Consider the following 16,898-nt stretch of genomic DNA (forward strand, 5'->3'; position numbering starts at 1 on the left):
TTTATATTTATATTTATATTTATATTTATATTTATATTTATATTTATAAGGTGTTTTAGTAGTTCCCTCCAAACCCTTGACAAAATTACGATGCAATATAAGTCTATCTGCTAATAATTGTCAATAATTATGATTAAGGAGACAGTTGTAATAGAGTAGGAAGAAAACGAAACACTCAGCCAGTTAATAAGATAATGTACGTGAAGATGGTGCTATAGACTTGAAAGGATTATGCAAACATAAGCTACAATTATTTTTATCATCGATTTGTCACCAAATAGAAATTTATGCATGTAAGTTGTGTGTATGTGTGTGTGTGTGTGTGTGTATGGCAATAAGTAATCAATCAGTTTAATTGCAGTGTAACTTTAAATCGGGGTTTCTCAGCCTCAGTACTACTAAGATTTTAGGTGATGTCCTTGCTGTGGGAGTCTGTCCGTGTGTTGTAGGATGTTTAGCAGCTTCCCTGACCCACTAGACCTGACCCACTAGGGGCTACTAGAAATTCTTCCACCTCCTCCCTCAATTAGTCACCATTAGAAATGTCTCTGGACAATGCCAGACAATGCAAAATTGCTCCTGGTTGAAAACCCTGTTAAAGCCTAAGAAAAATGTAAAAATTATGGCTCACCCACACAAACTGAGGATGAGAGACAGCCAGTATGAATTGGAAGCAAAGATGTCCCTCATTGGGCACAATATGGCTACTGAACACTTAAAACGTGGCTAATCAGAAATGAGAAATGTTGCAAGCGTAACATATGTAGGAAAGGAAGACGTAGTATGAGAAAAAGAATGCAAACGATTTCAATAACTTTTTATATGGATTACACACTAAAGTGATATTTTGGATATGGAGGGCTAAAATAAAATACATTACCAAAATGAACTTTATCTGTTACTGTTTACTTTTTTTAAATGTGGCTACTAGAGAAGCTAAAATGACACACTGGCTCATGTTATATTTCTATATTTCTATCAGACAAGGGCTGAACTTGAGCGAAAACTATCCCTCCTTCACATTAATATTCTAAGCAGCCTTTCTTTGATGACAGGGAAGGGAACTCAAAAGAGCTCTGTCCTCAGTTTTTTCCTTACATTCTCTATATTCGCCTTGGATGAGCTCTAGTCTCAATGTTTCAATGAGATTACTATTTACAGATAACTAATCTCCAAACTCTATCTCCTGTCCATAGCTCAACTAAAACCTTGATCCACAGCACCTGGCTGGCTAAGTTGGTAGAGCATGGGACTCCTGATGTCAGCATCATGAATTTGGGCCCCACATTAGCTGTAGACATTATTTAAAAAATAAATAAACTTAAAAAAAAAAGAGACAGAGAGAACCCTACTTTAAATAAATAAGTAAATAAATAAATCAATCCTAGATCCATATATCCAACTATCAACTTAACAACCCCACTTGGGCATCCTGGATGAACCCCAAACTTAAATGATCCTCATCCCAAACAAGATTCCTTCAGGATTCCTCATTTTAGTAAATGGCCCCATTGACCAGGTTCTCAGGCCAGAAACCTGAAAGTCATCCATGAGTGCTCTCTTCTTCATCCCCCTTGCAATCTCTCACAAAATTCTGCTTCATTTACTTCCAAATATTTCTGGAATCCTCCTTTCTCCCACCCCACGGCCTAGGCCAAGTCACCATTACTGTGCCCTATATCAACTCCCTCTTCCCCTTTATACTGTTACTACACCATACCCTGCCCTTCTCAAAAGTGCTGTCTTTCCTACTAGAACATCATACTACATGAAGTCAGGCACTTTCTTGTTTGTTGCTATGTCTCTGGTTCTTTGACGAAAAAATGAATGAAAGCATAAAGAGGGTACAAACTACTACCTTACAGGTTGCAATTTACTAAGGAGCTGGACTGTAAGAATAAGGGTTCCATTAGCATATGAGGCCTGGAAAATATCAGTCTTTATGTCTAAATACAGACTTAGGTGTAGACACAAGTCCTAGGGTTCCAGAAGTGGGAAATGTGCTTGGGCACCACATGCCCTGTACTCTCATCCTTCACAGATCTCTCTACTGTGCCTCAACTCACACTGTAAACTCTCTATATGTTGGGTGAGGAAAGAACTTCTGAGAGTGCCTTTTATAATCCTCCAGCCCTCCGGGAAAATGATGCCTGACATTTCCCATCTTCAGCACCATTGTCTCAGAGTATCTATAGTTTCAAAGTTACCCAGTGAAAAGCAGCTAAAAGTTATACAAAGCTTTAAACAATCATGAACTATTTCTGAAAGAAAATTATTCTCCAAGAATAGAAGTTCAAGACAAATCTCTTCTCATTAGGGATCCTCAATCTACCTCTGCGCCTAAGCCAGCCTTCATTCCCCTATCCATGTACAACTAGTTTGAAAGGGTGGAGAATGGACCATGGCCGTGTCTATCCTAACTAGTAAGTTACAGCTGCTGCTGATTAGAAAGTTTGAAATGACAAGAATTTTATAGATGTTAGTGGTGTTCTGGGTATTCCAGAACTGGGCTAAGAAGGAGGAACTTGTAAAAGATTCCAGGCAATGTATGTATTTAGAGAAGAACATGTAGACACATGGGCAAAAACCACACCCATGTCTCCATTCACCTTTTGCCATGGGCTCTCCTATAAGGGGGAGAGTAGTGGTGTGGGTAGGCAGGGTGTGGTGTTATGTGATAGGGACCAGGCAGGAGCTGAAGCACAGCACGTCAAGGCCAGGGTGAATTGCAGGTCCAAGGGCACTACATAGGTTACATGTATGTAACTCTTTTCTTTTATTGTCTTATCCAGAAATTATACAAAAGACCACTCTTACAGTATGAGGAGGGGAGGTGGGGTCTCAACTAAAGAAAGGTTAGGAACCTTTTTTTTAAGTTTATTTATTTATTTATTTATTTATTTATTTATTTATTTATTTTGAGAGAGAGAGAGAGAGAGACAGAGACAGAGAGAGTGAGAGAGAGCACAAGCACACATGCAGGGCTGAGAGGCAGAGAGAGAGGGAGATAGAGAATCTCAAGCAGGCTCTGTGCTGTCAGCTCAGAGCCGGATGTGGGGCTCAATCAGAGCGTCTGACTCTTGATTTAGGCTCAGGTCATGATCTCATGGTTTGTGGAATTGAGCCATGAGTAGGGCTCTGAGCTGACAGTGTGGAGGCTGCTTGGGATTCTGTCTTTACCTCTCTCTCTGCCCCTCACCCCCGTGTGTGTGCTTGTGCTCTCTCTCTCTCAAAAATAAATAGACATTAAAAAATTTTTTTTAATGTCTATTTATTTATTTTTATTTTTTTTTTTTAAATAGGAACACACCTTTTTATTTATTTTTGAGACAGAGAGAGACAGAGCATGAACGGGGGAGGGACAGATAGAGGCGGAGACACAGAATCGGCAGCAGGCTCCAGGCTCTGAGCCATCAGCCCAGAGCCCAACGTGGGGCTCGAACCCACGGACCATGAGATCGTGACCTGAGCTGAAGTCAGACGCTTAACCGACTGAACCACCCAGGCGCCCCAATGTTTATTTATTTTTGAGAGAGAGAGAAACAGAGTGTGAGCAGGAGAGGGGCAGAGAGAGAGAGAGGGAGACACAGAATCTGAAGCAGGCTCCAGGCTCCAACCTGTCACAACAGAGCCCAACATGGGGCTCAAACTCATGAGCTGCGAGATCATGACCTGAGCCGAAGTCAGCTACCCAACCGACTGAGCCACCCAGGCACCAAGACTTTTTTTTTTTTTTAATTATTTTCTCTTCATTTTTTCTCCTCTGATAACCCCCAGAAGAAAATGATGACAATTACCAACCAGGCTCACACCAATTTAGGCAGTGGGATAAAGAAACTTGGCAAAGAAGCAAAGCTTTTCTGCACTAGATGTTCTGTGTCTTTCTGGAAATGACTCAAAAAGTGATGAGTACCTTCACAGAGCCCATTTTTTTCCCTTAAAATGTGGTGACTCTTTTCCATAATAATGTTCAACACTTGCCCTATCTTAGCAAAAGCATCTCTTTTTAGTAATTAATAAGAGCAAGGTAGCCAAGATATAACAAAATGAAGTAGCAGACTTGGAAAAAACAAATAGAGGGCAGAATTCTGACTTTACTACTTGGTCTTCACATGACCTTAGGCAAGACTCTCAGCCACATATTCTCAGCTGGGGTGATCCATCCCAATGGTACAAAAACTGGCTCAGGGAGTGGGTAGTTTAAGATCTTATTCTTTGTCTGTTAAGGCACAGATATACACACAGTACATAAATAAGACATACTTCATGAGAGGGAAGATTAGGAGAAAGTAATGTCTAAAAGGGCTCTTTGGGTGAGAGAAGGGTGGTAACAAACAAAAGGTTGAGAAACACTTTCCTTGGCCTCCATTTCCTCACCTGTCAAAATGGGTATTACCCACCTTAAAGAATTATTATGATAGAATCATATCTAAATACATACAAAGAGAATGAGAGACAGAAAATAGAGAAAACAAGCAAAGTTGTAAAATAGTCATTAAAATAGAAAACACAAAGACCTAAATGTATATAGATTAATGCCATCTAATAATCAATTGTATAACAAGACCGTTTTCTTCTCACTACTCATTTTACCAACTGAATACCTAATCCAAAAAGAAAATGTACAATCATAGTAAAAGTCAATTAATTAGTAAATGTAAGAAGAATCTGTAAATGCGACAAAGATACAAACCTAAAACACCAATTTTCAGGCCTGCCAAGCTTGTTTTAATTTTATCATAAATATCTTCTGATGCAAAGTCAACAGCAATGGTCATTGTTTCCACCTTGAATTTTTCTCCTAGGGAAAAAAAAAAAAACACAAATGAGAGAGAGAGGGAGAATTACAACATGACAATTAAGATGAAAACAACTGATGACATTATCTTTTCAAACCCTTTTCCCTGTCCAATTCGATATGAAATTTAGACCAGGATAATTTTAAGCAATCATGAGACCATCTAAGAGATGATACAGAGTCAACACAATAATTCTGCAATAAAAATTCCAGTGTTGTTACAGAGCTGGCTGACTGCTCCTTAATCAGTTCTTCCTCTATAAATCAGTAATGACTCCTTTTTAGACCTGTAGGTACAAATAATAAAACATGTAGGGCATCTGGGTGGCCGACTATAGCTCAGGTCATGATCTTGTGGTCTGTGAGTTCAAGCCCCGCATCGGGGTTTGTGCTGAGAGCTCAGAGCCTGGAGCCTGCTTCCGATTCTGTGTCTCCCCCTCGCTCTGCCCCTTCCCTGCTTGCTCTCTGTCTCTGTCTCTCAAAATTAATAAACGATAAAAAAATAAAAAACAAATAATAAAACATGATTCGTATCATAATGTTATATACTGTTTAAATATCACTGGTTTTGTGATTTTAATTGCAAACAATGCTTCATAATTTCAGGAAGAAGGATTTATATTCCAAAATGTTTTAAAGTGTGATATATAAAAGTCCATCTTATTAGGGCACCTGGTGGCTCAGTCGGTTAAGCATCTGACTTTGGCCCAGGTCCTGTCTCGTGGGTCATGAGTTTGAGCCCCTCATTGGACTTTCTGATGACAGCTCAGAGCCTGGAGTGTGCTTTGGATTCTGTATCTCCTCTCTCTGCCCCTCCTCTGCTTGCTCTCTCTTTCGAAAATAAATAAACATTAAAAAAAAAAAGTACATCTTCTTAAAATGGAAATAAAATTAATATGATCGTAATGGAATTTAGAGGCTTGGTTAATAGTTAATAGCCACTACATTAAAGAATCCACACAAAATGCACAATAATACAGCTGCAAAGTGACATAAGAAAAGACCTCACTCAGTTTTCTACTTTGTACAGGACTGCTGAGGTACAAACAGAGCTAATGAAAATAACAGATTGAGAAATGAGACTCTGGAGAAACTGACCTTACTGAGGTAGTACAGAATTTTACTTCTGCCCTCACTCATGAGCCCATTTGAGAAGATGGCATGGACTGTGAGGTCCCCCAGGCACAGGTACCAATTTTACTTTCACACATATTTGCTAAATGGCTTTGCAAGTCACATTTCCTCCATGAGCCTCACTCAGCAACCTCTCCCGAAAATGAAGGTGAGGCTACCCAGCTTAAGATTCGAGGCTCATGTGGTATCTAGTGATATACAAGAGGCACTCCATAAATGTTGGTCCCCTCTCTCCTCCACTAACCCTGTTCTCACTTCACTTAGTGAAGTTCAGGTAACCAAGAATGTTTACTCTTTGGAACTTGATGAGAATCCAAAAGAATTTAAAAATCCTGCTTCCAAAAAAATAGATTTTTCTTCATTTGAAGTTGATGCTGGCTCATCACAGAGTATGCAACATTGATCCACACAGGTCACCGTTCTTGATCCACCACTAAAGAGCTGGTTCACGAGAGATCAGTTTCTTAGTCTCAAGGAAGTATTGACCTTAGGTAGGAACCCATGAACGAACTAGAGATGAGAATATCTGACCTACAAAATATCGTATCTGGTGTTAAAGGCACACTTACTATTCCAATATAAATGAGTTATTATATGTGTTCATGTAATGGAGAGCCACATACACAGTTGTCATTTTATAATAGCTGGTTCAACAGGTCTTATTATAAATGGTTCCCAGGATTTATCACCAGAAAGTAAAGAACACTGCCCTTATTAGAGCCACAGATTCACAAGAAAAAAAGAGCCAAATCAAAAGGCTGAAGGATACCTTTTATTAACTGTAAAACTTTATTCAGGAATAAAATAAGATAAACTTATCTATTTATTTTGAGAAAAGCAAAGTATGTTTCCACACCAGTGCTATATACTGACATTTAGGAAAATTCTCTCCAGTAATAAAAGCCACCTCACAACCCCTGAATCAAATTTACTCTTTTAAATCTCACAGGATTTGGGGAATGTACTTATAACATAGAGTCTTATTATAGATGGGCTGCTAAAAATATTCAGAGACCCTTTTGGAAAGAATGTCATTTTATTTAATAAGAACCCTCAAGTAAGCTTTTCTTTGTACTCACGTTAGGATAAGCAAAACGGCTTCTGATGCAAGTTTTTCAAGGTAAATACAATTTTGAACTTGACCCTGAATTACCCTGAATCATGTCCTACTCCAGTTAACACTGCTGCTCTTCTCCTGGGCTCCACTGCCTCCATCGTGAGCTTCTTCTGCAAAGTAGGTCTGCTCACATCCCCCCCCCCCCCACCCCACCCCCACCAAACCCCCAGAGCTCCAGCTGGCTTACAGTGAGGGTCACAGTCAGCCGCGATAGCCTAACACTGCTTTGAACTCACCTCCACCTCCCTATTCTCCTGGGTGTCCCCAGTTCTAGCTGCACAGGCCCCGAGCAAGTCTTTAAACTCCCCAAACACACTCAGGGCTTTTGCACTTACGGTTCCCTCTGCCTAGAATGCTCTTCTGCATCCCTGTATCTGTTGGCTCTTTAGGCAAATGTTACCTCTTCATGGAAACCCTCCTTGACTACCTTTAAAAAAAATGCAACCACTCCTCCACTAGCACCCCCGGTCCCCCTTCCCAGCTTTATTTCATTCCATGGCACTTAACCACCCATCCTCTAATATACTATGTATCTTAATAATACCTGTATTTGCTATCATCTCTCCCCCTCCCCCCAGCCCCACATTAACCTTTGTAAAGACAAGAACTTGGGTCTATTTTGTTCAGTTGCTCAACAGTATCCAAAGGATCCAGGGTCTTTCCTCCCTCCTCTCTTATTCCCGTAGGCTGGCTCCCCTCCTGGTTTCACGAAAGCCACTGCCCTTCCAAACATCCCATACAGACAGCAACGTGCAGTGGCAGAAATGCGACATCCTGTTACATGTCCCTTCTAGAGGAAAATTTCCCCAGAGTCCAGCAAACTCCCCTCACATTTCCTTTCCAGGATTATAAGATATGCATGCTCTTGACCGGGCCCATGCACAGGCTTTAAGGATTCCATGCACTGTCCCCACTACCACCGCCAAGTTGTGTTGGAGAGAAAGAGCAGCATGCACATAAGAATAGGACGGGACAGGGGTCCAGGCAATCAGAAGAGAATTATGAGGAGTATTCTAAAAGCTGAGGTGGGAGGTGGCTGGCTTCCTGAAGGGACTGGGGAACTAAATCTAGGCATCTTCCCCCTTCCCATCACCTACCAGCCCTCATCTGACCCTGCCAACAGAAATCACACAGATGAACAAACATCCTCTAACTTGAGGAGGTAATAAAGCACCTGGAACAGACGTGGGTACCATATACACATAATACAACCTTCATTTCCTCCTTCACCACCTCCCTAAACCCAGGCTCTTCATAAGACCACCAGTCCACACCACTCAGCAACAGCCCACTGCTAGGGAAGAATAAGAACTGTATCAAAGCCTCTGGAGAGATACTTGTGAGTACTCTGATCCTCGGCCACCACAAAGGCACAAGGGATGACAGCTGGGTAATGAGTTAAAATCAATACCCTATAAGTGTAGGATAAAGGTACACAAACAAATGAATTTGGATGTTGCAATGGAAAGACATAGGCACTCAACTGACCCTTCCAGGAAATTCTGGTTGCCCTTGGCTATTGGAGTATCATCAGCAGAGAGCTTTCAGGTGTCAGCCCCTTCAGGGATTGCCTCGGCTTCGCAGAGCTGCCTGGACTGAGATCATGCCTTTCCCATGATGTCCACATATGACTGATCGAGGTGGGAGTATAAAGCCATTGGACCACTTGTACATATCAGCTTCTGACTCCAAAATCATAGTCTGTTTATTGTCCTATTTTCTATTCTTTCATAATGCCCTAGTTATAATTATACTAGCTTTAAAACAAGTTTTAATATTTCTAGTGGTACAATGCTCCTTCATTACTATTCTTTTTCCAAACTTGATTGGTTATCCTTACTTGTTTAGTCAGTTTTCACTGGGGTTACATTAAACGTTTCAATTAAATTTATGAAGGATGACAATGTGGCATTCCCTCCAGGCTCTCCATTTACTCAGTGTCTCACAGTAAAATCTTGTGGTTGTAAATTGAAATTAAAGAACTAAAGAATGCCATTATTAGAATATTACACACCGTTAATGCAAAGATACTCAATACTGTTGATAATTCCTACTGTCAAACCACTTGGTATTTCAAACTGGGTAGGCTGGCATCCTGCCACTTACAATTGTGGCCACAAACAATCATGCCCTCCTCCCTTTTTTCAGATTGGAATGATTTTGGGATGGTCTTGGCCCACTATTTCTCAGCCTAGTGGCAGAGACCAAAAACTAAGAAGCAAAAAGCTGACAAGTGGTATGAGCTGCTCAAGGCAGTCAACTCACCAGAAATGGAGGCTGAAAATCAGCTCTGGCTTGTGGGAAATGAAGCTAAGAAATAGCTGGGTTGATAACATTATTCCCTTTTTATTTACCAGTCCACCGAAAGCCATCCAACCACAATTGTGGAATCAGAGAAAAAAATATTGCTTGTAACTACAAACCTATATAATAATGAGCGTCCTCACTGTCTGAAACCATTCCGTTACTTCCAAGCATGGGTGCCGTGCTCCTCCAGTCACATGGTTACTCAGAGGACTGTAAATTAGTGTAGGGTCAAGACCGGAATTGACAGAGAAGGAACTGCACATATAAGTAGACTCAAGATGCTGCTAAACCCTCTCAATATTAAAACTATCACATTATTAGGTTCACATCTTAAAAGGTCACGAAACATATTCAGAATAGTCTTAGTTTAACATCCTTCTAAGTCTGGCCATCATTATTTTCATTTTGCTCAACAGATTCACATCTCCTAAATAATCTTTCCCTAAGGATAGCTGTATAGGTCTCAGAAAGACTGGTCTTGGGGCGCCTGGGTGGCTCAGTTGGTTAAGCATCCAAATCTTGGTTTCAGATCAGGTCATGATCCCTCGATTCATGACATGGAGCCCTGCATGGGCTCTGCAGTGATAGTGTGGAAACTGCTTAGAAGTCTCTCTCTCCCCCTCTTTCTGCTCCTCCCCTGCTCACGGTCTATTTCTCTCTCTTTCTCAAAATAAATAAATAAACATTTAAAAAAAAAAAAAGGAAAGACTTGTCTCATTTTTCCCCTGGGTATCGGGATAGTGGGTCTGCGAATGCTAGCAAAGAGGTCTAATCTACATAAACTCATGTATTATTTATAATTTTTTCTATTAATAAAACCAAAAATAATATATTGGTTCTCTTTTGTCCCCACATCTGCTCCAAATAAACAATCTGCTATTCTCCTAAGTTTCAGGTACTTTCCATTATGAAACTCTTGTTGCATTCACCCTTCCCCATCTTTTCCATATTATAAATTTCATCATTTAAGATTCCAGTTGTGGGGCATCTGGGTGGCTCAGTCAGTTGAGCGTGGGACACTTGACCTCAGCTCAGGTCATGAGCTCGCAGTTGTGGGATCCAGCCCTGCAGCATCAGGCTCCACACTAAACAAGCAGTCTGTTTCAGATTCTCTCTCTCCCTTGCTCTCTGCCCCCGTCCCCTCGCACGTGCATGCACACTCATTCGCATGCTCTCTCTCTCTCTCTCTCTCTCTCTCTCTCTCTCACACACACACACACACACACACAAAATAAACATAAAAAAAAAAAAGACTCAAGTTGTGCCACCAGCCCTGTGTACTGTCTTTTCATGATTCCCATTTCTTCCAAGGTAAAGCCATTTACTCTCTCAGCTGTGTTCCTAAAGACCTTCTAAACTTAGTAAACTTAGCATAATGTATTGTGCAAACAGTCTATTTCCTAACAAACATGGATCATTCTCTGTCACCTTTGTATATACAGCACCTAGCACAATGCCTGGAGCATAACAGAGGTGACTCAAATGTTTGCTGAGTGAGTAAATACATCCAGGCTGATACAGCTGGTTTATTAAAATCACGGGGTGCCTGGGTGGCTCAGTTGGTTAAGTGGCCAACTTCGGCTCAGGTCATGATCTCGCAGTTTGTGAGTTCGAGTCCCACGTTGGGCCCTGCGCTGACAGCTCAAAGCCTGGAGCCTGCTTCGGATTCTGTGTCTCCCTCTCTCTTTGCCCTTCCCCAGCTCACACTGTCTCTGTCTCTCTTGAAAATAAATGTTAAAAAAAAAATTTTTTTTTAATAAAATCATCTTCTCAGTACTTCTTAAACTCTTCCCTATAGAAATAAAACTGTAGGGTGGTAAGAGATGTCCATTATGAGACATAATAACATACAGTACTTACTATTAGGCATTATAAAGCATTAAGATAAATTGAGAAACAAGTCCATTCCTCTGTCCTGCATGGGTCGGATTATAATTCTCATAGAGACAGAAACATTTTAGAGTTGTATGAAACCATCCAGTCCCATCTAAAAAAAAAGTACTTCCGGGAGCTTAACTCAGGGCACAGAGATGAAGGTTGAAGACATTTTAGTCATGGACCACTCTCCCTATCCCGTCCTGAAAAAGATAATTAGGGGAGAGGAGCGACTCTTGGGGAAATAGTACTATATTCAATGCCTACCAATTTTAGCTCCTTAAATCTAAATTCATTAAATGCAGTTTATAACCATAAAAATACACTCCACGTTTTGAAGAACCTCTCCATTTTCACATAAAATGTTTTAGAGTAGTTAGAAATGTAAAAAGTACCAGAAGTCTTTTGGACTTTCTGAATTTGAAGGGGAAAACAAAGAACAAAATGTCCCCTAAATTCTACTTCCCTCCTTTTGCTATTTTCCGTTCTTCCCCCAGGCCTTATCATCTCCCTCTTCCCTTACCCCTCAGGGTGAGGTATCTCCCCACAGAGAAAGCCTCCCTTAGGTAGCTATGGAGAAAAGGTGATAGTGCCTCAGAAGGGAATAATTCATCTGACTCCATTTTTAAAGACCAACTTAATTATAATTATCAGAGATGTTACACAAATAATGGTACATTTCTTTTTTTCATTGTCCTTGAAAACATTCTCATGATCATTTTAATCTCATAAGAAGAGACCCACTTTGAGTCAAATAAAAAAAAATTCATCATAGCATCATCAGGATTCCATCCCAAACCAAGTATTTCTTTATTTTAAGCCAAGGTTATTATGTTTTATTCATTATAGGCTATCTAACTAGAACAACCATCTGTAATAAATAAAAACCGTATATCATGCAAATTTATTTTATTGATAGCACATGAATAGATCCCATTCTTTTGAAAGCTCTGAGTTCTACACTTGGTTCAAATATTGTAGACCCTTGGACAAGGCACCTTTGAAGAAATTTTCAAATAAGGATGTTTATTTTCCACACTCAAGGAAAAGAAAAAGGCCTGCCAATGGAAACACCTGAATTTTATGTTTTGAGGTGAGAAAAATGCAAAAGATATTCCTAACATTACTAAAGATTCCCAGATGATGTAGCCAATACTATGTAAGCAGAGTGTTATGGGCTGCAGGTTTGTGCCCCCAAATTCATATGTTGAAGGCCTACCTCCCAGTGCAATGGCATCTGGAGGTAGGACCTTTGGCAGGTAACTAGGTTTAGGTGAGGTCTTGAGGGTGAGGTTCTCATGATGGGAGTAGAGTCCTCATAAGAAGAGGAAGACAGAGGGGTGCCTGGGTGGCTCAGTCAGCTAAGCGTCTGACTTCAGCTCAGGTCATGATCTTGCAGTCCATTTGTTCAAGCCCCACATTGGGTCTGTGCTGAAGCTTGGAGCCTGGAGCCTGCTTCGGATTCTGTGTCTCCCTCTCTCTAAAGCTTGTGCTTTGTCTCTCTCAAAAATAACACAATTTTAAAAAAAGAAGAGGAAGACAGAGAGCTCTCTCCCCACATGCATGCACCAAGGAAAGGCCATGTGGGGACACAGTGAGAGGGCAGCCATCTAACAAGCCAAGAAGCAGGCCCTCACCAGGAACCGAAACTGCCAGGACCTTGATCTTGGACTTCCCAGCCTTTAGAATTGTGAGAAATAAATGCACATTGTTTGAGATACCCAGACTATTAGGGGTGTCTGGGTGGCTGAGTCAGTTAAACGTCCAATTTCGGCTCGGGTCATGATCTCACGGTTCATGGGTTTGAGCCCGGTGTCAGGCTCTGTGCTGACAGCTCAGAGCCCGGAGCCTGCTTCGGATTTTGTGTCTCCTTCTCTTTCTGCCCCTCCCCCACTCATGCTCTTGTCTTTCTCGCTCAAGAATAAACATTAAAAAAAAATACACACATACACACACACACAGACTATGATATTTTGTTATGGCGGCCCGAGCTGACCAAAACAGAATTTGTTCAACAAAGCGTGGGATGCAGTTAGAAGCTCTGGACCTGAGAACCACCTCAGCCACTTGTTGGCTGAGGGCCCTTCACTCAAGCCTTTTAACCTGCAGGAATTCCCTTTCCTACAAGAAATAACACTCACCCTGCAGAGTTCTTGCGAGTACACGAGAATGTGTTTTACAAACCTGTAAAGTCTACAAATGTTATCTTTTTTTATATCTGCCAACATTAACAAAGACAACCACATCACATACAGTTGTTTTCCCTAAATGGCATAGGCTGCCATAGGCATTTTCTGTATCATTCATTTTTTCCTCTTTGCATCAGCTGCATAGCTGTTTTCAAACTGCACACGCACATCCCACCCTACTTTAAAAAGTGACTGAGTTATTAGCATATTATTCATGGAATCACTGGTCGTGATATGCTATTTTTAGCAATGCCTTTGGTGCTCAAGTATTTCCTTGACCCAATCTGCCTGTAATTAACCTTTGAATTACATTTTATCTGTTCCAAAATGCAGATTTTTACTCGTGTTTTGTCTTTGAAATCAAGATGCCATACGAGTTATGGCATGCCAGTTTAATCGGTGGTTTTTCTATCTTAATGCTTAGAAGCTGCACCATGGTTTCATGACCACTACCACATCAGATGTGATGAAAGAACCCTAGGACCCTGCTGACAATCCTGCCTTTCTGTAATGTCACAAAATGAACCAAGGATGGCTTCCAAAAGCAAGATCCTCTGGTACGCCTGTGCTTGTAACAATCCTCCACCACCACCACCGGTCAAGAAGGCAGGAGACTTCCCACTCTAAACTAAGACCCAAAAACCTTAGCACTCTGCTCATTCATGTGGTCAGGGGCCATAAGCATTTGCAATCAGACAACTCCTCTCACTCCCTACGTTGTCAGATAGGAGAGCAGCGTCCGTGTCTGGGATTTTCTTTGCCACCATATCCTCAGAACCCAACAACACCTGATTCACAATAGGTGCTGAACAGATACGTTTTGACTACGTAAATTCATGAAGTACACCCTGAATAGTCTCCCCATGTCAGACTTTACTCTGAGTATAACAGATCCTCTCGAACAGGCTGTATTTGGCGCAAGAGATATGCGTGAACCCAACCGATGTTCTAATAAATAGGAACAAAGAGCAATAGAAGAAAGCAACTCACTCTTGCAGAGTGGGGCTTTAAACAGGACATTTGTGTTGAGTCCTTGTGTAGGAACTGGCCATGCAAAGAAGTGGGAGAAAGAAGCAGGCAGAGGTAGAAAGTGGAGGAAAGGAAAAGCATGTTTTCAGAACCCCTGTGGCTGGAGTATGTCATGCACAGGGAGAAGAGGAAAGAAAATGCCCTGTAGAAGGAAGCTGGTAGAGGATTTATGTGCCAAGATAACAAACAGGACTAATGACATAATTTGTGGGGCCCCCTGTTCAAAAATTATTAAGAATTTCAAGATGGCAAGAGCAGAGCATTAAACCAAGTGTGGGCCCCTCTAAGGGGCAGGTAGGGGAGGTGCTATGAAAATGTAGAGGCCACACACCTATGAAGGCAGCCGTATAATAAGGCTATTAAACTGGAAAGTGACAAGATCACACTTGTATCTCAGGAAGGAAATGCTAGTGGCAGAGGACAGGACACACAGCCTGCTATAAGAAAGTGGCAGGCGGCAAGGAGAGAACACAGCAGCTGGTGCTTTAGTCCCACGAGAAAGGAGGCCCCCAAGGAGAGAGGCAGGCCGGCTGGGAGAGACTTCTGAGTTAGAGTCTGATTAGACACGCAGCTCTAGGGAGAGAGGACACAATGGTTTTATTCATTTGCTTTAGAAATCTGGCTAATAAACTCTCCCACCTCAGAGCTAAAAGAGTCTTCATAGATTTCCGTCAGAGGCACTGTCCCTGTAATTATGTCTCACCATTTTTTAAAATCATAAAAAAAAATGTTTATTTTTTAATCAAGTTTTTTTCTTGAGGTAGCTTACTTCTCTTTGTTGGCTTGAAAAATGAAATTATTACCAATGAGATTTGGGCCAGAGTTGACCAATTTTCCATGCAGGATAGCTGTGAACTAAAAACCAAGTCGGCAAAGCAAAAGAGATATATGTGTAACCCACCATACATTCCTCCTTTCATTTTTCAAAAATAAAGATCACGAAAATGAATTAGAAGTCAAATACCACACAGTACCTTTCTTCTAAAAATTCTGATTGAGCTACTGTGTTTTTTTGTTTTTTTTTTTTTTAAGTAACTACTTTTTATTTTAACCTGTCACTCTGTTCTCATGAGATTCCATTCTGGTTTTGTGAAATCGTGCCACAGGAAAAAAGTATTCTTTTCAAGATCTGGGTCTCTCATTTTGGTATTTAGAAAAAGGAAGCTTAACAGTTGCTTTTGTTTCTTAACAACAACAAAAAAAGAACTTTTGAAAAAATTACCATAAAATTTAAAATATCAGCTATTGAAATGAATATTTACTTTATGGCAATTAACACTTTGAAGATAAATATAGTTCAACAACATTTTGCCAAGAGTAGAACCATCTTTTCTGTTCAACACACACACAAAAAAACCCTCTTCATTTAAATTGTTAAAAGAACATAGTTTTCACATGTTAAACCAAAATGAAAGCAAAAAATGCCTGATTTAGAGTCTCCTTTTAATACCAAGGATAAACACTTGGCACAGATCAGCCTGAGTCTAAGATGCCCTAAAGAACCCAAAGGTACCATGTAAAAAAATGCATAGGGTTGCAGTTCATATTCTACCAACTAAACAGGAGGAATAACTATTAGTTATCAATGACTGAACATCAGCTACCTGCCAAGAACTCCAAGTGGCATTACATCATTTAATCTGCATTAGAACGTACCGTTATACTGCCGAAACTTGCAAATGATTATTCCCATAAATTTCAGTTTTCAACATCCAAAAGGCAATTTTTAATTTTGAAGTAATTTCAAGCAGAGGAAAGTAGCAAACAGTGTACAAGTAAGTTTCTTCCCTGAACCATGTCAGATTCAGCTGCTAATAAGATGTCATCCATCACCCATAAATACTTCCATATAGTGGTTCTCAAAGCGTGGTCCATGATTTTATGGGTCCCTGAGAGTCAAAAATACTCAGATGTTAATTATCTGCAAGCTTTAGTGAAGTGATGGCACAAAAGCAATGGTGGGTGAAAGTGCTAAAACCTTAACGTGAATTAAAGCAGTGACACCTCATGATATCCTTCACATACCTGTAGTAAGAAAGAAAAAGTCAGTTTTGTTTAAGAATCTTGAGGGGCGCCTGGGTGGCACAGTCCCTTAAGCGACCAACATCGGCTCAGGTCATGATCTGCTTTGGATTCTATGTCTCCCTCTCTCTGTCCCTCCCCGACACACATGCGTGCATGAACTCTCTCTTTCTTGCTCTCTCTCAAAATAAACATTAAAAAAAAAAAAAAAAGAATATACCTTAGCAGTAAAACCACTAGTTTTATTAAATCTCTACCCTTGAGTACACATCTTTTTAACGTGTTGTGTGACAAAAAGTATGCATAACACATTTTCTCTGTGTACAGGTGTCTTGGGGAGAAGCATTTGTGCAATTGAGTCGTGCAAACTGAATCAGGCCGTTTTCATACCGTACCATTTTACATGAAAGAATGGACATAAAAACTA

At 40.6% G+C, this 16,898-nt stretch overlaps 1 protein-coding gene across 1 annotated transcript in view; it reads right to left on the reverse strand.

Annotated features, from left to right (window-relative positions):
* The window catches only part of HSD17B12 (hydroxysteroid 17-beta dehydrogenase 12), a 168,088-nt gene that overhangs the window by 56,505 nt on the left and 94,685 nt on the right, over positions 1-16,898 (reverse strand). Inside the window, exon 4 of the mRNA XM_040495392.1 lies at positions 4,694-4,801. Coding sequence (XP_040351326.1) covers positions 4,694-4,801 — 108 coding nt within the window. The remainder of the gene's footprint in view (positions 1-4,693; positions 4,802-16,898) is intronic.

The sequence above is a fragment of the Herpailurus yagouaroundi genome, unplaced genomic scaffold (assembly GCF_014898765.1).
Source record: "Herpailurus yagouaroundi ecotype Mexico unplaced genomic scaffold, PumYag 187, whole genome shotgun sequence".
NCBI lineage: Eukaryota > Metazoa > Chordata > Mammalia > Carnivora > Felidae > Herpailurus > Herpailurus yagouaroundi.